This window comes from Diabrotica virgifera, chromosome 3, assembly GCF_917563875.1.
Source record: "Diabrotica virgifera virgifera chromosome 3, PGI_DIABVI_V3a".
In the NCBI taxonomy this organism is placed as follows: domain Eukaryota; kingdom Metazoa; phylum Arthropoda; class Insecta; order Coleoptera; family Chrysomelidae; genus Diabrotica; species Diabrotica virgifera.
Genome location: NC_065445.1, coordinates 89,489,902 through 89,514,077, shown reverse-complemented (window position 1 = coordinate 89,514,077; position 24,176 = coordinate 89,489,902). Strand labels below are relative to the sequence as shown.

The 24,176-nt window shown below is 33.9% G+C and overlaps 1 protein-coding gene across 1 annotated transcript in view; it reads left to right on the top strand.

Moving 5' to 3' along the window:
• Positions 1-24,176, top strand: part of LOC114328161 (ubiquitin conjugation factor E4 A) — a 71,080-nt gene that overhangs the window by 32,689 nt on the left and 14,215 nt on the right. The window contains exons 7-9 of the mRNA XM_028276945.2: positions 2,710-2,998; positions 9,576-9,721; positions 10,317-10,466. Of these exons, the coding sequence (XP_028132746.1) occupies positions 2,710-2,998; positions 9,576-9,721; positions 10,317-10,466 (585 nt within the window). The remainder of the gene's footprint in view (positions 1-2,709; positions 2,999-9,575; positions 9,722-10,316; positions 10,467-24,176) is intronic.

Sequence of the window (24,176 nt, the reverse complement as noted above, 5' to 3'; positions counted from 1 at the left end):
AATGAAACAGACGATTATAATAAAGAAATCAGAGTTAGAATAAAAAAGGCTAAAAGTGCATTCAATAATATGAAACAAATATTATGTAGTAGAGACCTCAGCCTAAATCTTAGAAAACGAGTACTAAAATTATGTATTTTCTGTTCTTTTGTATGGTGTGGAGACATGGACTCTTAATAAACAATGTCTCAATAGGTTGGAAGCATTTGAGATGTGGAAGTATCGAAGAATGCTGAGAATCTCCTGGACAGACAGAATAAATAATGAGCAAGTACTAAGGAGAATACAGAACTGCAGGGAGATACTGAATTCCATCAAAATAAGAAAACTTCAATACTTTTGTCATATAACACGTGGTGACAGATATGAGCTCCTAAAATTAATAATGCAGGGAAAGATTCAAGGAAGGCGCAGCGTAGTTAGAAGAAAAATGTCCAGGCTGAGGAATCTCATAGAATTGTTTGGATGCAGCTCAACTGAACTCTTTCGGGCTGTAGTGTCAAAAGTTAGAATAGCAATGATGATTGCCAACCTTCGTCGCGGAGATGGTACGTAAAGAAGAAGAACTGTAAGAGAGCAGCTAAGGAAAAAGATGCTTGATGACAGTGGCGGATGCTGTGGGAGGGCAGGGCCCTACTTGGGTTGTAGCGCTATAGGAGGGAGAATAACCAACTCCGTTATAATTTATGCAGCGTCTTCTTCTTCTTCTTCGTCTAGCCATTCACGTCCATATCTGAACGTAAGCCTCTTCAAGTCTTCCTTTTGATTGTTTTTTGTTGTACGCTACTTGTAACCAATTTTTCCCGGCAGTTCATTTCAGATCATCTGTCCATCTCATAGGAGGTCTGCCTCTGGGTCTTTTGTGTTGGTATGGTCTCCAGGTTAGAATTGTTCTGTGCCATTTGTTTAGATCGCTCCTAGCTACATGTCCAGCGTATTCCCATTTCAATTTTAATGATTTTTGTACCATATCGGTGACTTTGGTTTTCTGTCTTATCCATATGTTTGTTTTCCTGTCCATAAGTGATATGCCAAGCATTGCTCTTTCCATCGCGTGTTGAGTGACTCTGAGTATGTTCATATTCTTTTTTGTGATTGTCCATGTTTGTGCCCCATATGTTAATATCGGAATAATGCATGCATCAAAAACTTTAGATCTAAGATGTAGTTGAATTTGCTGATTTCTGAGTATATAGTTCGGATTGCCGAATGCTGCCCATGCTAACTTTCTTCTTCTTTTTATTTCTTCCGTTTGAATTTCCCTATTTAGTATTATTTTTTGTCCTAAGTATATATATTCTTCAACTTTTTCTATAACTTTGTCGTTTATTATTGTCACGGTTTCTTCGGAGTGCATGACTTTTGTTTTGTTTAAATTCATTTTCAGTCCTATTTTAGAAGATTCTGTGTGTAGTTCTGAAAGCATGGTTTGCATTTCTTGTAGGTCAGTAGCTATCAGGATTATGTCATCCGTAAATCGAAGATTACTGAGGTAGCGGCCATTGATGTTTATTTTCTTGTATTTCCAATTTAGATTTTTAAACACGTCCTCCAAAACTAAGGTGAACAGTTTGGGTGATAGAGTGTCTCCCTGTTTGACTCCCCTGTTTAATGGTACAGGGTTCGTGTATTCATTTTCATTTAGGTAGTAGTATGTAGCTGTAGCTTGGTTCATAGTTTCTTTTATTAAGTTAATATATCTGCTGTCTATTCTACAATTTTGCATTGCGTTTATTACGGCCGTGTGTTCTATTCGCGGTGTGCAAGTACTTGGAAGGGGAAACGAGAAACGACCCTGCGCGAGTCGCGGAGAAATATTGCAACGATCTTAAATAATTCATATTGTCAATTGAAATTGTCAAATTGACGTATATTTCATACCTTCTGTCAATGAAGCAGAAAAATTATATATTGCTCCACAATATTGATATGATATGCAATTATTATATAAAGGTAAATTTAATTAATTTTATTTTGCTTGCAGTACTGCATTTTAATAACTAATTTTATTTACTACATACAATTGTTGACGTTTTCATAACATAACCTGAATCTTATTTTTTCTTCTTATTATTTTTTTGGACTATGGTCTTGACAATTATCCAGTAACCAGGACTAATATAATTGGCCAATATAATTAAAAGTGCGAATTTTAGTATAGAGCGTAGAAATAGGGGTCGCTTTGCCGAACTTGCACGGTCCCAATAGTGTCGAAAGATTTTTCTTAGTCTATAAATGCTATAAAAATTGAAAACTTATATTCGTTACATTTTTCTATTAGTATTTTTGTGGTTAACAGGTGATCGGAAGTTGAATAGCCTTTTCTAAAACCTGCCTGTTCATATGGTTGGTATTCATCTAATTTCCTTGTTAGTCGGGTAGTTATGACTTTGGTGAGTATTTTAAACAGGTGTGACAGTAGACTGATGGGCCTGTAGTTTTACAACTTTCTATTATCACCTTTCATGTGTAATAAGATTACTTTAGAGTTGTTCCAGCTCTTAGGGACTTTGCCCTGGTGTAATCAACTGTCTATACGCTTAGTTACAATTCCTATCTTAGTCCTATCTTCTAGAAGATAGGGTTATGCAGCGTATATTTCGCGAATACTATCAGCCGAATTCTTCAGTTCTAAAGAGATGTAAACTGCTTGTAAATTATCATTTTATAATAACAATAATGACAACCTCAACCTTTATCTCCTTTTAGATGCATTCCAGAATTTATAGTTGAAAACATTGTATCATTCCTAATATTTGTGAGAAGATTTACACCGAAAGACTTCGAGGAGCAAAGCTACGAAAAATTGTGCCCTATTCTTACCTTTGTATTAGTATTCATGGGTTCTAGACGACACATGAAGAATCCCCACGTTAGAGCTAGGTTAGCTGAGGCTTTGGAATCTATGTTACCTTACCACAAACACGACACTCAAAGAAGTAATATAGGAAGTACTCAGAGGCTACGGTTGTTTAGGGAACATCCTCATAAAGGAGAGGTAAGTTTAGTATTTTAATGAAAACGTTTCGACATCTATGAATATTCCTAATAGTCCAGTAAATGAGGCATTTTGGATCGCAATTTTTTCGTCCAGCATGGATTTACTTGAAATTTTCACAGAAGGTAGGGGATAGTCAAAGGATCATTTTCTATATCATACCGTTGTACGCTAAAACCTTGGGGTGGTTGCCACCCCATCTCGGGTGGGGAATTTTTTATTACATTTTAACCATGTAAATTGATGTAAAAAGTGTTTCTAACGAAAAAATGTTTTGTACATTTTCTTCTTAAAACTAATATTTTTCGAGTTATTCGCGGTTGAAAGTAACAGTTCTTCGGCGAAAAAAATCGACTTTTTTAGGGGGTCTTTTTGAGAATAACTCGCGAAAAATATGAATGTAATAAAAAAATTGTAGATATCAAAATTGTATCTTTAAGTAACACAAATCAAATTCTTTTTCTATAATATCTTTACGACCAATAAAAACCGAGATACGACAAGTTAAAATGCATAATTTGACATATTCAAAGCCAAATAACGGGAAAACTTTGCATTTTTCGAGGAAAACTTACATAAACTTTTTTCAAGTCTATAATTAGACCTTTCAAAAAAAAATAATAAAACGTTTCTAGCATTAAAATTAAGCGACTTATGATCAAAAAAATGTCGGTAACTGCTTTTCTCTACCAAAAAATCAGTGAAAATAACCCCCTAACTGCACTCCTAATTAAAAATTGGTCTTCACCTTTCTGTAATTCCTTTTATATTAGTATTGTCAATACACCCAAAAAGTTTGAAATATTCAAAAGGCCTAATTTTAGAAAAATTGGAGTTTAAAGAAAAATTTATTTTTTGCAATTTCGTATTTTTCACCTTTTTCTTCAAAATATCTCCGAAAATTCTGGAGATACGAAAAAAATTATGGATTACTAAATTGTAGATTTTTTAACGACTAAAATTTCTTTGTGCACTGAAATAGTTAGCGAGATACAGCTGTTTAAAACCTATATTTACGAGCAAACACCCCCTTATTCGAGCCCTTTAAACCCACCCCAATTAAAAACTGGATCCAGCATAAGAAAAAAAAGTTGATTAATAGCGAGCTGAAAATTTGTTAATAGCTTAACGGTGTCTAGTCGGACAAACTTTAATATATGGGAACACTGGAACAGGGGAAGTTTTAATGGTGGAACAGGTTAAAAATTTGGAACGTCAGACTACGAAAACGTCAGATGTATTTTGTCGGACAGAACTTCCAATTGATTTGCTGCCCGTTCATTAAACTCTCATGCAAAAATCAGACCGGTGTGTATCACCAACTGGGCATTTTAATGAGTGGAACACGAAGAACTTGTTAAATGACAGAAATCATGTTGGTTAGTAATAGCAGTCTGATTTTTGCATGAGAGTATAATGAAAGGGTAACAAATCAATTGGAAGTTCTGTCGGACAAAATAAATCCAAATTTTTAACTTGTTCCACAATTAAAACTTCCCCTGTTCCAGTGTTCCAATATATCAAAGTTTGTCCGACTAGACACCCTTAAGCTATTAACAAATTTTCAGCTTGCTATTAATCAACTTTTTTTGGTACTCGGGATCCAGACCTATAAGGGATCTTAGGGAATTTAATTTACATATAGTCTTATAGCTCTTCAAAAATCTTACAAAATAATTTTTGAAAAAACTTTTTATCGCCAAGATTGAAGGAGCTGTTTATAAAACGATTTTTTTTTTCGAAAAATTCGAATAGTCTGCTTATAGAGCATTTTCTATGTATATAATACCACAGAACCGGTTCGTATACTAGAAGATGACTAAAAAATTATTGTATTTGTATTTGTACATATCTGTAATTCGTAATTCTACTTTTTTCTGTATAGATCTATTAAATTATCTACTTATAAAAATTGCAATGTTATTAAGGGTGGTTTTTGGGTTGAAATATTATGATATATCCTAAAGCATAAAAACAATCATTATTTAACCAATCAAAACCAAATTTTACCCATATTAAAGTTTACAATGTTTTTATATAATTTTTGACAATAAGGGGTAGTATACACCCGTAAAAATAATCAACGCCCTTGATCACGATATAGAATATGAAGTACAGGGTGAGATGATTCTAATCCCAAATTTTTACGTAAATCGACGCAAGCCGAAATAATTTTTTGAGGATAAGTAAAATTTTTAAATATAGCTCCAACAAGGGGTGTTTTAAAGGTTGAAATATTATGATATTATATTTTAAAGGATAAAATAATAATAATAATAATGGAGTTTATTTATAGCAAATAAATTGTACATATAAAATAAACTCAGTTCCTCACTGAAGTTGTATGTACAACTTGTGCGTGAGGGTTAAATTTTGATTATAAAACAACACTAAATAATTTTAAAATTTACAAAAAGGAATCAAAAATAATCTTTTTGCTCATCTCTCTTCAAATTTGGGCTCCTCTTCTCACTGATTCTGTTAAATTTTGTTTATCAAACCTACGAAAATCTCATAGAATCTTAAAAAAGGATTGCGAATAATTTGTGGTGGGACTCCTCGGGCGGGACTTCGTTTTCTATGAGAATTACATTGACTTTTGATTGTGTTTTATCCATTTTTACAATAAATTTTACGATTTAAACACTTAAAAGTGACGTTTCAAATAAATCATTTGTAAAACAATCATTATGTAACTAATAAGAACCAAACATTTACAATATTAAAGTTTAAAAGGTTATTTTATAATTTTTTACAATTAGGGGTAGTTTTCACCCTTAAAAAAAGCCTTAAAAAATGTCAAAAGCGTACAACGGCTCAATATAGAAAATGAACTAGAGGGCGAAATGAGCCTAATCCCAAATTTTTGTACAAATCGATGCTGGACGAAAAAATTGCGAGGTTCTGCCATTTTTTCAGTTTCATTTCCTCGACTATAACGTGAATAAGTTAGTCTAATTAGTATCAGGAAACAATAGAACTTAAGTTTATTTAACAAGTGAAGTGTTTTCAATATATCAACTTTTAATATCTTTCTGTCCTAAGAATTAATGTCAAATATGATTAGGCAAATAAAACACAGGTTTCGCAGTCCGTATCCCAGCCAATCACACATGTTAACGTTTAAGAGAAATATATTTTAAAAACGTATAGCCTGTATAAAATAACTGATATAGGTTTATACAGGAAAAATAATTACCCCTTTAATAATTGCGTTGTGCAAAACTGTTTAATTTAACCCCTCCTCAACAGAGGTGTAACCAGGATGATCCTAAGGGGGGGGGTTACAACTACTTTATGGTCTCTGGGGAGTATGGAATAGTAATGGTGTTACGCATATAGAGCTTAAAGTACATCCAAATGGGGGGGGGGGTTATAACCCCCAAAACCACCCCCTGGTTACGCCTATGCTCCTCAACTCATTCACGTTACCCCTCTCCATTCTCCTCAGTCATTCCAACCCAATTCTCTCCTTTCTTCGGTATTGGTGTATAAATGGCTACCTCTGAAGATCTCTAATGAGAGCGAAACGTACTACGTAAGGGCGTTTATGGTCCTCTATGAACAAACCGAAATACAAAATGCCTCCTAATTTCGTTTTACAGCGAATTATTTTATATTAGTTTTACTCCTAAGTGAGTATCGGAACCAAGTTTTCGTTGGAATTTGGCCATAATAAATAAACAGGCATTGAGGTGCAACTTTTAGACTTCCCCGTGTCTTCTTTCATTCATCATTCGTTTGGTTGGCAAATATGTAATAGAAACCACGAATAGGCGTACCCAGAAACTTGGTCCTATTAGAGGTTTTATTTTCGTGGAAATAAAACTTCCAAGTTGTAATGTATTGTTAAATAATTTTTATGGGAAAAATTTAGAGAATTAATTTTGTATCAAAGACCACGAGATCGTAAATTTTCATCGCCCTGTATATGACCAAAAATTTGTAAATAAAATAATTTAGCCGTAAGCAGTGTTTCGTGGAAGAGTCAAAGTCTAGTGGTAAAGTTTCTACGAACGGATTAATACATTTCAAAACAATGAACTAGAAAACGGTAGTTTTAGAAGTTAATGCGCCGCTTTGGAATGGACAATAGACCATGTTTCTAAATGGTTTCCTAGAAAGAAACGATGGTAAACTATTTGTTTAGTTTAGAATAGAGGTTTTTTTAGAATGTAAGTAAAATTTAATTATAATATCTCCTGGAAATTGACAAGACAGAAAATTTGTATACAATGCTATTTGTTCTTAAGAAAAAAAGTAGGGATATGATATATGGAGAATGCTTGTGATTGGCGAGGAGACCGATGGAGGGAGAATAGAGTGGTTGATTTTCGAATTGATGAGGGAAAAAGAATTCACTGTGTAATTAAGATCGGAAGCAACCAGTCCAGTTCGAAAGTAGTATTTTTGTGTAAAGTGGTTAATTTGGTGGCCATGGAAGCAGATTCGTGTTGAGACGAAATCGTGATCAAGTCGAGAAGTACAAACTCCTTGTGTCCGAATAGATTCCAGTTTCTGTCTGGAACGAGTAGCCGGTTTATATCAACTTGCACGAGATATCGAGCTGAGAGAAGAAATCTTAGAATTATAAAGATTGATATTGTTTGTATCGAGTCAGAGATTTAACTGAGCAGAGAATTCGAGCGAGTGCTGTTTTTGTTTGTGAAACAGTTTGAAGGAGAAGGACAGTCGCAGCATCCGAGGAGCACGTTGTGGGAGAACCGAGGACAACACAATCCATGAGAAGAAGTAAAGAAGATAGAAAAGGTTAGTCAGATTATTTGTGAAAAGAGAGAGTTGTTTTATATTACATACCATATTTGTTTTTTGTCAACTTAACAGTTTTACAGCATAATTTATTCATTCATAAATTCACAGAAGATATAAGTAATCTATTTAAAAAGTGAAAATTAAATTTTGTAAACAGACCACCGAATCATTTAAATGACTTTTGGTTCAAAAAAGGAGATAGTAGAATTAAAGATTTTTTTTATCAGATAAGAAATTTTTACAACCGAATAAAGTTTAGCATACATTTTAAATCTTATAGTTATGGTATAGTATATAAATAAATAATAGTTATACAATTTATATGATTTTGAGAATATTTATTTTCCCTGTCCTGGATAAAGTAAGCAACGAGAAATACTAGAAGTCACAAACTAAAGGTAATACATTAAAATCAATTAGCCCTGAGAATATTGTTTATTGGAAAGTTTTATTAAATTTTGGTTTTGTTTTCATAAGTAGCAATTAAAATAATTAATTAATCGAATTAATAAGATGCTGATCAATCTCGCAACAGAAAGAAAATACAGAGCATAATAGTATATATGTTCGAGACTAAACGTATATATCCAGACTCCCTTTCGGAAGTCCTCATATGTTATATAGATGTCACCGTACCTGCAGAAATCAACAATAGTAACAGTGTAAACATAGTAAAGGAACATGAGGCATGAATACAAATGTAGATTTAATAAACTCCAACATCGAAGTAAAACAACTTCTAAGTAATAGATATAATTTAATAAAATCCTAAAAAATTCCAATGGATTGCATAAAATGTGTTCAGAACGAACGTTTTCGATCATCAGTGAACTCGTATATTTGCTAACTAGCCCCAGAACCAAACAATGGTTGTAATTATAATTCAATCTACATTCTAAAGTAGTGAAATTGAATGGCTTAACGCCGATGTTAGTAGATAACCTTAGGGAACATGGTGAAACCCTATCCGAAAACTTTCTTGGTTGGTTAAAGTTCGTTAACCAACTGATAGCTCCGAGAACGTTCGTTCTGAACACATTTTATGCAATCCATTGGGATTTTTTAGGATTTTATTAATTATACATATTACTTAGAAGTTGTTTTACTTCGATGTTAGAGTTTATTTAACTATATGGTATATAGCCAACCTAGGGAACTATCCCTTTTAAGTTAAATATAGATTCCATCAAATACTTTCATTTGTTGGTAATTAAGTTATTATTAACAATTGAGGCGTTCTTTGCAAAAACCCCATATATGTCAGTTTTTTTCGGAAATGGACTTGCGCCATCTATGGATTGAAGGAATAATTACCTACATTCCTTGCGTAAGAAAATTCCATTAAAACCACAGTTGTTAATGACTATTGGTGTTTTTGCGGGAAACTTTATCGCTTGGCTGTCAGTAGGTTTTTACAGGTTAACGTTCCTTCGAATAGTTGTGTCGTGTGATTTTATAAGTAAACACCATTTTTCGTTCATTTTTTATTTTGGTTTATTACTATAAATATCGTTTTTCCTATAAATTAATGAAAATTTCCTGCAAAAACCCGATATGTCAAATGAATAAATGCCCTTCATAAAAAACCAAAGGAAAAAATAATGTTATTTAAATTGTAAACTGTGTGTAATCATCAAAATAATAAATCACTAATTTGAGAATTTCTGTAAACTTAATACGGTTCAATTAAATAACTTTTTTTTTTTAAATATCTTCAATGTTGTAAATAATAACAAATAGGGTTTTTGCAAAGAACGCCTCAATTATTTTGATATTTTCCTTATACACATCTTATATTTTTCAGATTGTAGAAAATTTGATGAACGTCTTTGTAGAAATAGAGATGACAGGTCAAAGTGTAGAGTTTGAGCAAAAATTCAACTACCGTAGACCCATGTATGCTGTATTTGAATATTTGTGGGAGATACCAGAGTATTTAGAAAGTATTAGGTAAGAAAACAATTTTTTCTAGGATAGTTGAAGTAATTTTAAAATTTCTAGATTAAACGAAAGTTGTTGCGAGGTCAATCGGACTGAGAGTTTTATATCCTGTTTTTAAAACAGGAGGAGTAAACTCAAAAGACACATTCGCACCCAATAATGTCACTAGAAAAATCACCAAATACATCCTCTTTTTGGTTGATCATATCGGCCTTCGACGGTAATCCATAAATATTATATTATACTAATACGTCGCTAAAGAGTTATAAAAATAACTCTTTTTTTATAGAAAAGCAGACTAAAAATCTAAAAATTAAAGGTATAGTGCAGAAAACACAAAAAATCGCCGATAAAACACACTATGAAATGCCAAAAGTATCAAAGTTTCATAAATATCAATAGTATCAAAATTTCATACCAGTGGAGTAAACTTGCCTGAAGTTAGACCAATTACGAACAAGCATTACGGTGCGGTAAATTTGAATTACTCCTCCTAGTTTAAAAACAGGGTATAGTGATTTTTCAACAAGAAACCTAGTCTTAGATTTTTTATATGGACTAGCAAGATTACTATTAATATTAAATTTTAAACGTTATTTTGTAGAAAACTCGCTCAAGATGCCGAGAGGAATATGGAAGCTGTTAATCCTCCCTTATTTTTAAAATTCGCAAATTTATTAATTAACGATGCCATTTTCTTACTTGACGAAGCCTTAGCCAATATGGCGAAGTTGAAGGAAATGCAACAGCAACAGTAAGTATTCATTACTATATTATTTTATCGGGAATATAAGCTTATTGGCACGAATGTAAATTTAGTTCAGATTTTTCAAGTTGTTGTGGATACAACTTATTTAAACTAAAAAGGGGTAGTTCCCTAGGTTGGCTGTATACCATATAGTTAAAAACTCTAACATGAAGTAAAAAACACTTCTATGTAATAGGTATATTTACTAAGAATTTTAAAAATCCCAATGGATTGAATAAAATATGTCCAATTCAGAACGTTTTCGGACCTATCAGTCTATCATCAGTGAATCTAAAATAGAATAATAGTGGGATTACTTATTATATTTTAGATTCACTGATGATGAACTGATAGGTCCGAAAACGTTTTGAATTGGACATATTTTATTAAATCCATTAGGATTTTTAAAATTTTTAGTAAATGTACCTATTACATAGAAGTGGTTTTTGGGGACCACTAAAAAACCTAATGAGGACATAGTAAACAGCGACGCACAAGCACTTTTAGGAGTCCGTGTATGGAGAAGAGCAGCCACAGACAGGCAAGGGTGGAGGCAAAAAATAAAGGAGGCTCAATTTGGGCTGTTGTGCCTTAGAAGAAGAAGAAGAAGAAGAACCTAATGAGACAGATCAGAGATTTTAAAAGGCTCTACAAATAGCGTTTACACACACAGAGTATTATAACAACATAGATAGCCCAATAAATGACCGTTTTGGAGTGTAATTTTCGGGGGCAACTCCGAATTGCATGAGAATTTGGATTTAGGTTCTACTTACCGTCCACTTCAAAGTTGAATTAGTCCCGTTTGTTGCTTTTACTTGGGGGGTGACAGTCACCCCTTCTCGGGGTGAAAAAACGTACGTTCAAGATAAGCCCGGAAATGGATAAACTGACTGATTATAAGCAACTTTTGTTCTATAGAGTTTTTTTATGTAAGTCAATAGTTTTCGAGATATTTGCGATTGAAAATGTTTATTTTTCGACAAAAAAACTACGTTATCAGACGGTTTTCTGCGAATAACTCAAAAAGTAAATATTTGATCGAAAAAATATATTCTTAGAAAAAGTTTAGCTTGTAAAAAAAAATTAAAAAAATGGTGTATCAGTAAAGTATATAAACCGAGTAAAAGCAAAGTTGTAGCTCATGAAAAATACGTTCTTATTCGTCTAATTCCAAATCGAATATTACAACATGAAATCACCGAAAAATTAAGCAATTCTCGGGAAAAACTGATTAACATTTTTTAAAGTGTTTAAAAAAAGCTTTATTTTTATTTTTTACAAAAGTTCCTAGCATCAAAAATAAACGCTGAAAAAAATTGGCCCCTTTTTTTTGGAAAAAAAATCGTGAAAATCTAACTCTATTTAACACCCTAAATGAAATTAATCGTTACCGCTTTACCATTTGCTTTAAATGTATGTATATTCTTTATATGATCTGTAAGTTTGACTGGTTTAAAGTGCTTATTTTTGAAAAAATTTGGTTGTATAGTAAAAAAATGTTTCTAAAAATTTTGGAAAAATTTCCTTTTTTCGAAATAACTTAAAAAGTATTAGTGATACGAAAAATCTCAAAAAATAAAAAGATGTAGGTTTTGCTGTTAGAAATATGCTAGTTTCATTTTGCTTTTCGGTAAGACAAAAATTGGTTAAGATATGGCTATTCAAAGTTTGCATACACTCGTGTATAGTGACTCGTTCAAGCCCTTTCAACTATAAGCACTTTAAACCGATGAAACTGACATCATATAAAAAATAGAAAAGTAAAGTAAATTGTTTGTAAAGCGGTAACGATTAATTTCATTTGGGGAGCTAGACACAGGTAGATATTCATGATTTTGTTACCAAAAAAAAAGGGGCCAACTTTATTTTGACCGTAACTCGCTTATTTTTAATGCTAAAAACTTTTATAAACAATTAAAATGAAGCTTTTTGTAAACACTTTAAAAAGTTTAAATCGATTTTTCCCGAAAAGCGCTTAATTTTTCGGTGATTTCATGTTGAAATATTCGATTTGGCATTAGACGAATAAGAACGTATTTTTCATGAGCTACAACTTTGCTTTTACTCTGTTTGTAGACTTTACTCATAGACCATATTTTTAGTTTTTTTATAAGCTACACTTTTCCTAAGATTATTTTTTTCGGTAAAATATTTACTTTTTGAGTTATTTGCGGAAAACCGTTTGAAAACGTAAGTAGTTTTTTTGTCGAAATATAAACATTTTCAATCGCAAATATCTCGAGAAATATTGACTTACAGAAAAAACTCTATAGAACGAAAGTTGCTTATAATCAGCCAATTTATCCATTTCCGGGATTATTTTGAACGTATGTTTTCCACCCCCGGGAAGGGCTGACTGTCACCCCCACGTAAAAGTAACCAACGGCACACATTCAACTTTGAAGTGGAGGGTAAGTAGAACCTAAATCCAAATTTTCATGCAATTCGGAGTTGCCCTGAAAATTACACGGTATCGCAGTATTTCCCGTTCATTTACTGTGCTAAGATTCTGCTCTGGACAAATATAAAATTAACTTTTAGAAGCTTATCAGATGAAATAAGAAGACGAAAAGAGAAAAGCAAAAAATGGTTCGATGACGATTGCCTGAAATCCATAAAAGAAAGAAACCTGGCTAGAAGGGACATTCTACAACATCTCTCACACAAAATCAGTGAAAGTTAAACGACAAAAACAGACAAGAAAACTAAAGAATAGGAAAAAGAAAGAGTACCAGGAACAAATAATCAGATACATAGAAGAAAATCGGAGGAAAACCAAGTAAGACAATTCTATAAAGGAGTTTCAAACATCAAGGCCGGGTACCAAGCAAGAACAGGAGACTTTCTTCAAAACGACAGTGGACAGCTTATTACTGATGATAATTAAAAACCTGGAAGGAGTACTTCTATCAACTGATAAATGACCAATTTAGCAGAAATACATCAAACATAGAAGTACATACAGTTGAAATATATGACAGAAGACCAATATCCTACATACAAGCAAGCATTCCAGACAATTAACAAACTTAAAAATAATGCACCAGGTAGCGATGATATACCCACACAGTGCTTAAAACACGGAGGAGAAGCGTATAAATCTATATACAAGCTAATTCAAGACATTTGGCGAGAAGAAACAATGCCAGATGAATGGAAAGAAGGAGTTATGGTACCAATCCACAAAAAGGGAAACCAAAAAGCAGTGTATTAATTACCGGGAAATAATGCTCCTAAATACCAGCTACAAGGTCCTTGAAAATTTGAGGTAGCTATGGGTGTGGAAAATTGGATGGGGAATGGAGGCTTGTAAAGTCAACCTAAACCCACGAAAGGTTGTTACGTCACGCAGTAATCCTACATCAGAAGTTTTCACATGTTCCTTCATAAAATCTTGTGAACATTTCAGTATTGAAGTATCAGCTCCTGTGTCTATGATAAAGGTATTTGTGTTTTCTAGGATTCCTGTTTTCATTCGTACAAAATTCGTAAGGTTTAAATCGAAGTTGTAAATATTATATTCCACTTCTGACTGTGTACTTTCCTTGTTTCCGACTAACTCAAGTAGCCTTACGTTTCTGTTACGTCCTCCTCTCTGGTTCCCTCTGTACGTTTGGTTGTTGAATTGTCTATATCCTCTGTTGGAATAATTCCGTTGGTTTCCTGTTTCTTCTCCTTCGTTCCGTTGCCCGAAGTTATTTCTTCTTCCTCTGTCGTATTTGTTATGGTATCCTCTTCGGTATTGCTGCTGTCCTCTCCTATTGTCATAGTTCGTCCTATAATTGAATACTCTTCCCCGTGTGTTCTCCTCTGTCGTATCAATCGATAAAAATTTAGATACTACTTCCTGCGGTGTTGTGAAATTACCTGCCTCCAGTATTAACTTAGCTCTATCTGTATTAACATTTCGTTTCATTGTTGCTACGACTGTTTCCGTTGTCTATTTTTTCGCTAGCTCCAATGGCATTCCTTCCGCTATGTATGCTACCTTCAACTGTTCCGCTAATTCCTCTACTTCGGATGCGTACACTGCTGCATCTTTGTTTCCTTGCCTTTTCTTTGCTAATTTGTCTATTATCGTTTTCGGATTGTCGCCTCTTAATTCCTTCTTCAGTGCCGCTGCTATAAGTGGGATCGTATCCTCTGTGGTTATCAGGTTTCTAGCCTTATTAGTCAATCTTGTTTTTATTAATATTATCGCTGTTTCTTCATGTCCTTCTGCTATTTTTCCAAGTAACTCTAATGCGTCCAAAAATGGTTGTAGTTTCCCTGCGCTTCCATCAAACTCGTTGGACAATACCTTGCTTGCAATATTCAAAAATTCGTTGATTGTCAGAGCCATGTTTAATATTTTTATATCTTGTTTTATGTCGCTTTTTCCCTCTTTTATTTCCCCGTCAATTTTTTCCTCTATCTCCTCGTCACTTTTTTCCTCTTCTACTTCTTCGTCGCTTTGTTCTTCCTCTATTTCCATGTCGATTGGTTGGTGTATTGAACTTGGAACTACTGTTCTTAAGTTTACAGCTTGAAATGAGCGTATAACTTTGTCTCTTATTTTTCCGAAATATTTGTTGCACGCTTCTCTTTGTTTGTCCGATAGCGCTTCCCAATTTTTCTTCGTTAAATGTGCGAATTTGTTATACAATTAATTAGCTGTGTCGTTACTTCTTCTTGTATATCCTTAGATTTAGGTACTTTCTTCTTCAAGACCCTTCTACTTTGTCTTGTTACTTCTTGCGTAATCTCCTCAACTATTTTGACGAAGTCTTCCCAAGTAACTTTGTTGCTACTCATTTATTCATAATTTTCCTTATTCCTGTACCCGTAACGAACGCATAAATTTGACAGTCTTACGAGGTATAGTAAATATATATGTATATAAAATGTTATGTCAAAAATAGTAAAAATATAGTAAATTGCAATAAAAAATCATTATATTAATCAATATAAATCACCATAAAAATCAGTAGACCAATAAAAATGTAATAAAAATCAGTAGGTAAAATAATAAATGGATAAAAAGTCAGTAAAGATAAAAATATATGTTAGTAAATATATAAAAATCAAATAAAAATCAATATCAAATAAAAATGTATCATTACGTCCTATAAATAACCATAATATTTGTAAAAAAAAATTCCTTATAATACCAATAAGGTAATTAAAATAAACTAGGTAGATAAAAATAGGTAAAACTTAGATTATGTATCTTAAATTACGATTATATTACGTTATTATATGGTTATACGAATCAGGAGTAATATCGTGGAAATACCATAAGAATAGCTAATATGGACTTACCACTTTTACACGGTCTGTGTTCGTATCACCCAAAAGTCCTCGCTGCACGTTCCATAGCATTGTCCGTTGTCCCACGATGTTCCATCTCCATACCAAGTTCCATTTTCCATACCATTCTCAGCTCCGTCTCGGGCCTGACGTCTCCATCCTTTTTCTATATACCACACTGTTCTAGGGTGGTTGAGGTACCAGAACATTGACGTGTTTCTCCATACTCGTCCCGTTTACCAGTCCTGTGTTCTTCCCTGGTCTTGGATCGCCATATGGTAGCTCCTAGCTTCTGAGCTACCTCAGATAATTAAGGGTTGGTTACCCCCTACCATAAGGGTTGATGAAATAACTCGTATCACCGTAGATGCATTTATTTTGTAAGTTAGAGTACTAACGGTAAAGAGCTGGTGGTACGTTAGTTCTCAGTAGCTGTGATGTTTTCCCTTTGGGATCTCAAATATTAATGACTTACTCTTCGCAATGGAATTAGAAAATAATAATTAGTCTTCTCCTGTTTATTGTTTTGGTATATAATGAAAGTAAGATTATTTTGGTTAAAAGCGCTGAGTCGACTAGGTTATAAACATAATTAATACTATTGTTATTTCAAACCGACCTTGGTCAAACCTAAACTGTTACACCGATATGTGCTAATGTAGGTCGATCGTATTTACTATCAACAAACGTAGTTGTTTTGCTAAAGACATTTTTAATTATTAAAAGGATTTGCTTTAATAAGAAGATTACTAAGAGATGCCGTGTATCCCAACACACTTCACTGTAAGTTTTTTTAAACTATGGTATACAGCCAACCACTGAGATTTTTATTTTTTAATTACGATTACAGTGATGAGCGTTCTAATAATCGGCAAAATAACGCCAAAGATGGACAACATAATGCGTTTTGAAATAAAAAGATATGAAACTAGTAGAAGTGGGAAATTATCAGTATAAACCTATACTGATAATTTTGCAAAGTGATGCAATAAACTACCCCAGATAATTGAAATAATATTGAAGAATAATATTTCAATCAACTGTGATAGTTTCGTCTACCGTAGACTAGCTCAATCTCCCAAGTTGTGAGTCCACCTTGTCCTAATCAAAAACATGAACAATGAAAATCCAGTATGGAGCAAACAAAACAATAATATTTAACTAATCATGTTTATTTTTCATAAAAGACATAATTAAATAATGTATTAAAAAATATATATACAAGACCTTGCCGAAACTTAACAGATCAGAGATTATACTTATTGATGGTACTTGGTATCTATCTGCGGGTTCTTGGTGTCTTGCTGTTGTTTCTGCCTCTGGCGACGTGGATGTTCTGGCCACCAGGCCTAAATGTGTTGGTCGGTTTCTAGGTGTTTAGTCACTGCAGCATCGATGCATCGGCGGCGACATTGGGGGCTCCAGCTTCAGGGAGTCTCCCACGAGCTTAAGGGTTGTTCGGTGTAGATTATTATTTGTCCAGAAAACCCAAATAGCCTAATAAATTAAAAAAAAGTCAAAATGTAAATTCATACAGGTTAAAACAAATTTTATATCAAAGTTTAGGTGGGTACAAAAGATATTTTCAAGAAAGTATCCAAATCATACAAGGGGATCATTGTTTAAATAATTAAAAAGGGGTCATTTTTGCAAAAAAATACTTTTTTAACTGCTGAGGTAATTCACTTATCAATGAAGGTCTATGGGATTTTTTTCTACAAAGCTTGAAGGGTAAATCTTTCAGATAAGACTTACTAAATTAAATTTGACCCCCTATTTATTTAAATAATTGTATATAAAACTTAAAAAACAAATTTGCAAATAATTATTTTTAGCGTTTTAAATAAGCACTATAAAATATCTTATTTTACAGACTAAGTTGGGCTATGTTACCAGTATTAAGCAAAAAAAAATTGGTCAAAAAATATTTAATATTTTTTGAGATATTGAAGTTGTTTATTAAATGTTACTAGATTTTCAATTGCAAAAACGCGGTTGTTGCCAAAGAAATATTCACCTGCTTAAGATCTCATTATTTTTATTTTTATGTATATTGTCGATAATTGTATGGATACATTCAAATTTCAATTAAACTCCCCCCTAAAATGGCATTTGAAAATCATACAAATTTGTTTATAATTTGTTTTTTTAATAACGTCGCGGGGATTAAGTATTTTAAAATGCCGTTTCGATAATTAGGTTCCTGGGAATTTTTTACTAATTAACACAATTTTTTTGTCGTTTTTTCTTCTTCTTTTTTTCCTTGGGGTTATATTACTACGGGCCCTTTTAAGGTTAAATTTTATTAAGAATGTCGAGTCTATGAGATCTAGATTGTAGACCTAAAAATATTAAGATTGAACTAAAATCTCTTAAATAAAATGTGGCTACTTACTGAGTTTTATTTAAAAATTTAAAAATTAATGTTACCAAGTACTTTAAAACTATTTAACGTATCCTTATCATACTTGGCAGAAAGTGTGGCTATTATACACCCTACTAAATTGTGATTAATAAACGTTTCTAGCTAGTGCCAGAGGCGTACGACAGGGGATAGTGAATGATTGACCCTTCCCAAATTCTACGCCACTGAGTGAATTACTATTTTAACGAAATTTTTCGATTATCCAATACTTTTTATGTAAATAACTTTATTGGTATCGATAAAGTCATCAGTTTGAGAGATATTGGAAGTTTAAAATGAATGAATGAATGAATCAAAATAACTATGCCGTTTCATTTTTAACGTCCAATATCTCGAAAACTAATGACTTAATCGTTACCAGTAAAGAGTATATTATTTACATATAAAGTATTGGAGAATCGAAAAATTTCGCTAAAATAGTAATTCCCTCAGTGGCGTAGAATTTGGAAATGGTCAACCATTAACTATCCCCTGTCGTACGCCTCTGGTAGTAGCTAGAAACTTTTATTTGTCACAATTTAGTAGACTGTATAGTATCCACACTTTCTGACAAGTATGATAAGGATGCGTCAAATAGTTTGAAAGTACTTGGTAAAAATAATTTTTAATTTTTAAATTAAACACCCTGTAACTCAGTAACCAGCCACATTTTATTTAAGTGATTTTAGACCAATCTTAATATTTTTAGGTCTAGAATCTATAACTTAGAGATTCGACATTCTTAATGAAACTTAACCCTAAAAGGGCCCGTAGTAATATAACTCCAAGAAAAAAAAAGAAGAGGAAAAAAAGACAAAAAAATTTGTTAATTAGTGAAAAATTCCCAGAAACCCAATTATCGAAACGGCATTTCAAAATATTTAATCCCCGCGACGTTATTAAAAAAACAAATTATAAACAAATTTGAATAATTTTCAAATGTCATTTTAGGGGGAAGTTTAATTGAAATTTGAATTTATCAATACATTTATCGAAAATATACATAAAAATAAAACTAATAAGATTTAATACAGGTGAATATTTCTTTGGCAACAACCGCGTTTTTGCAATTGAAAATAGAGTAACATTTAATAAACAAATTCAATATCTCAAAAAATATTAAATATTTTCGGACTAATTTTTTTTTGATTAATACTGATAACATAGTGCAACTTCTTCTGTAAAATAAGATATTTTATAGTGCTTATTTAAAACGCTAAAAATATTTTTTTGCAAATTTGTTTTTAAAGTTTCATGTATAATTATTTAAATAAATAGGGGGTCAAATTTAATTTAGTAAGTTATATGTGAAAGATTAACCCTTCAACTTTGCAGAAAATAATCCTATAGACCTTCATTAGTAATTGAATGACCTCAGCAATTAAAAAAGTAAATTTTTTGCAAAAATGACCCCTTTTTAATTATTTAAAGAATGATCCCCTTGTGTGATTTGGATACTTTCTTGAAAATATTTTTTGTACCCACCTAAACTTTGATATAAAATTTGTTTCAACCTGTACGAATTTACATTTTGTTTTACATGTAGTGAAATTTTATTTTACTAGACTAAAATAAGAACGTCTGTTTGAAAACTGGCGCCCACGTTGGGCGCCAGTGATACGAAAACGACGATAGACTACCCCAGCTAATTGAAACACTATTCGAAAATAATATTTCAACCAACTAAGATAGTTATCGTTCACCCTAGCTCAGCTCAGTCTCTCAAGGTGTGTGCTCTCCTAATCTTAGATATGAACTTTGAAAATTTAGAATGGAAGCAAAAAAAACAATATTTTAACCAATCATGTTTATTGTTCAATAAAGATATAATAAAAATGTGACTTATTAAATGCATTAACAAATATATTCAAATTCTTGCCAAAAACTAACAATTCTGGATTATACTTATGCATGGCTTGTGGTGTTGGTTCGATGGTAACTTCTTGATGTCGAATGGTACTGCTGTTGGTTCTGAAACTGGCTCTGGTGTTGTAGGTTTTTAGGGCCACCAGGCCTACAGGTGTTGGTCGTTGCAGTCTTGATGATGTCGTTGCAGTCTAGATGTCATGTTCCTCGTTCTTGTATCGCCGGCGATTGAGGATTGTTGAAGCTGCCGGAGGGAGGACGGTGATCTTTTATCCCAAAAACTAGAAGATATAATGCGTATAAGTGACAATCAAGAAGTTAATAACCAAAATGCACCTTTGCCAAATAGTATTCAAAAACTAGTAGATGGCAAGGGTAAATTTAAAGATGAGGGGAATAGTTAAAATTTGATTTACACGTGCATATATGTAAATTAGAAAGAAATAGGTATTTAAAACTGACCATGTGCTCGTAGACATGGAAGGTTAGGTAGAAAAATCGTTATAAAAAATGAATACAGGCTTAGAAAATTTTGTACAGTGATGTTACAAACTACTCACCCCAAGAGAATATCAAAGTCTGGAAATAGATAGCTATTATCAGCCTTGTAATTGGCTTTTATACCAAAATTAATTTTCCACCACCATATTGAGAATTAAGAGACGAAGTGTCACTGTCATTGTAGGAAGCAAGCAAGTGTAGGAAGTGGCAGTATGTTCCGTATTAAAGACAGATACCTATAGAGTGAGAATATATGAAGTACGTTCCGTATGATGATTTAGATTTTAGATGAAAAGAGAGATAGGAAATAGAGTAAAACAAATGAAAACAGGTAAAACAAATAGAAGAAGATTATTACTAATGAAATATTAAAGATAATAAAATAGAATAATTATTTAAAAATAAAATAGCAAAGATGTGACGTTTGTAACGTTACAGCATGACCACTTACAATAGTTTCCCAACTTTGGACGTTAGCTATTTTTTCGTTTCGACTGACACAAATAAACGTCAAATTATGACAAGGTAGTAGCTGAATATTCTTTGCATAAAAAAATGGGAAAACTGTGAAAGTTTAATTATTAAATTAGTTTTTAAACAAAAATATTTTAAAAATTAAAGTAAAATTATTAACTTTTAATTTATTACTGTTTTTGATTTATTTATTGACAGCCTTGCTACCAAACTCACTCATTCTATTCGTTTTAACAGCTCCGTCAAAATTATTTGAAATTAATAAAATTTAATGTCACGTTAACACTATACGTATGACTAAAGTCAACTAGATCTTAGCTAACGTCTAAAGATGGGAAACTATTGTAAGTGGTAATGTTTTATAGGTTTTTTTTTCCTGGAAGCCGTCTGTTGTGAACCGGTTGTACTGCAGCCACTTGGCTTATTGTACATCTTCCATTGTTTATGAAACCCATTCCAGAATTCTGGAACCCTGTACCAGCTTATACAGGTCTAGTGGGTGGGTGCCATATAAATTTAGAGTCATTTCGATGTCTCCGAAAAGTGTTTGCCGCCTCCGATCCAATGCCTCACAGTCATGCAAGATATGGTTGACTGTTTCAGGTTCTCTGTTACAGAGTCTTCAGCTCAAGTCTCCATGAAACAGCCCCATTGTATGTAGGTGACCCTTAACTGGCGCATGTCCAGTGAGGAAACCTGTTATGACTCTGAGCTGATTCCTGCTTGTTTTCAGCAGTAACTCAGCTCTACTAGCACATGTCCGTCCGATATACATCTTGCCATGTGTTTGACCGGGTACACTCTCCCAGTGTGAGTTGTTGGCTTCGGATCCAGGCTTTTTTTCGTTCGCGGACGGTGCTTTTTGGCACTCCCACGGCCGGCTCTGGACCCAGGTATTTTGTAGCTGATGCTCTCTTGGCAAGTGCATCAGCTCTTTCATTGCCGTATATGCCCCGATGACCTGGAACCCATACCAGTATAACACTGTTATGTTGTGCCAGTCTATCAAGTTCTTGTCGACATTCCCACACCAGCCTAGAGTTCACCTTAGGGCTTATAAGAGCCCGATTGGCTGCTTGGCTATCTGTGCATATGTTAACCCGCTGCAGTTCGAATGCCCTCAGGTTGTTTTCTCTTGCACACTGCAAGATTGCAAAAATCTCTGCCTGAAATACGGAGGTACATTCCCTCAGTGGAATAGAAATGTTGAAATTTCCACCACTATAGAATATTCCTGCGCCCGAACCGTCTGCAGTTTTAGACCCGTCCGTATACCAGGTGCAACCCTGCAGTCTGTGTCGAGAGTTTCCTCTGTCCCATTCGTCTCGTGGGCAAATGTCCACTTGAAAAGGTACTTAAGGCATATATCTTGATGTCATATGGTCAGAAATCATCGGGTCAAACGCCCTATGGTCCTCGCCCGCATCCCCGAGAAAGAGGCTGAAGAATCAACAGTCAGAACCCGTTTAGAGAGGCAAAATAAAGACCTTAAGACGGAAGACTGGTTGTTGAAAAATCGGAAGGTCGGAGAGGACATGCAAATCCTCGTATACACGATCGACGAGGTCTCCTATAAAACATTGAAGGCTGCTAATTTCAAGGCGTATTACAGACTTGAAAAGATATCCTTCAAAACCATCAGAGGCATTGATGGCTCCAATCAGAATCCTGCAAGCGAATCTCCAGCATAGTAAGTCAGCTTCGGCAGAACTTACTGTCGCCATGAGAAGGTTTGATGTAGCCTTGATACAAGAACCCTGGGTTTACAAGGGCAAAATAAGAGGTCTATCGGGTATTGGTGGAGAGCTTATATATAGCCGATCTGCCGATGTCCCGAGAACTTGCATAATAGTCAAACGAAACATCAAAACACTGCCGTTGATAAATCACTGTTCCAGGGATTTAACCACGGTAAAGATGATGATCATAGATGGAGGAGGGGTGAAGCAGATAGTTTTCGGATCAGCATACCTCCCATATGATGATCCCGAACAACCACCATCAAGGGAATTGGAGCAGCTAGTGAGAGATTGCAGGAAAAATGGATTGCAATTAATCATTGGCTGTGATGCGAATGCGCACCATCTGACTTGGGGCAGTACAAACACCAATGCAAGAGGTGAGTCAGTACTACAGTTTATAATGCAACATAATTTTGACATATTAAACGTAGGAAACAAACCAACCTTCGTGACTTCCACGACGGAAGGAGGTGATTGATATAACAGTTGCCACGACTAACGTGGCTAGAACTGTGAAAAACTGGCATGTGTCAGATGAGGTGTCCTTTTCAGACCATCGACACATTTGTTTTGAAATGACAGGCAATGAGCTTATCAAGGAAACTTATCGTAATCCTCGTAAAACAAACTGGGAAGCATATCAAGCAGACATAGAATATAGCTTAGGCAGGATTAACGGGAAGATAAGGCATACAATGGACCTAGACATGGCAGCCGAACAATTTCAAGAGATTGTCACGTCAGCGTTCGAAGACAACTGTCCGGAGATAGTGAGGAATTCCAACAGGAAAGTTCCCTGGTGGAATCATAATCTTGCAAATCAAAGGACAGAGGTTAGACGAAAATTTAATTTCGCCAAAAGGTCAGGCGAGTGTGGCGATTATCGCAAAGCTCTGACTGACTACAATAAGGAACTGAGAAGGGCAAAAAGAGAATCGTGGAGAAGGCATTGTGAAGAGATAGAAGGGACTTCAGAAATGGCAAGGCTCCATAAAGTTCTCTCAAAGGACCCTCAGATAAGTATTCCCTCGCTCCAAAAAGAGTCAGGTGAATACACTCAGAATGGTGAAGACACCCTGAAAGAGCTTTTCAGGGTGCACTTTCCTGAGTCTGAGACAAAACTGATACCACTAGACACATGGCAAACCGGACTGGATATCATGAATTATGGTTCTAGGGAAAACTGGCATGTGGCAAAAGAAGTTATAAACCAGGACAAAATCAAATGGGCAATAAAATCATTCGAGCCATATAAATCACCGGGTCCGGACGGGATTTATCCAATACTTCTACAGAAGGGAAACGACCTTCTTTTCAAAAAATTGTGTAAGATACTGCAGGCTAGTTTAGGGCTGGGGTACATACCAAAAGCATGGAGGCTGATAAGGGTGGCTTTTATACCCAAACCTGGCAAAATCGGACAGGAAAGGGCCAAGT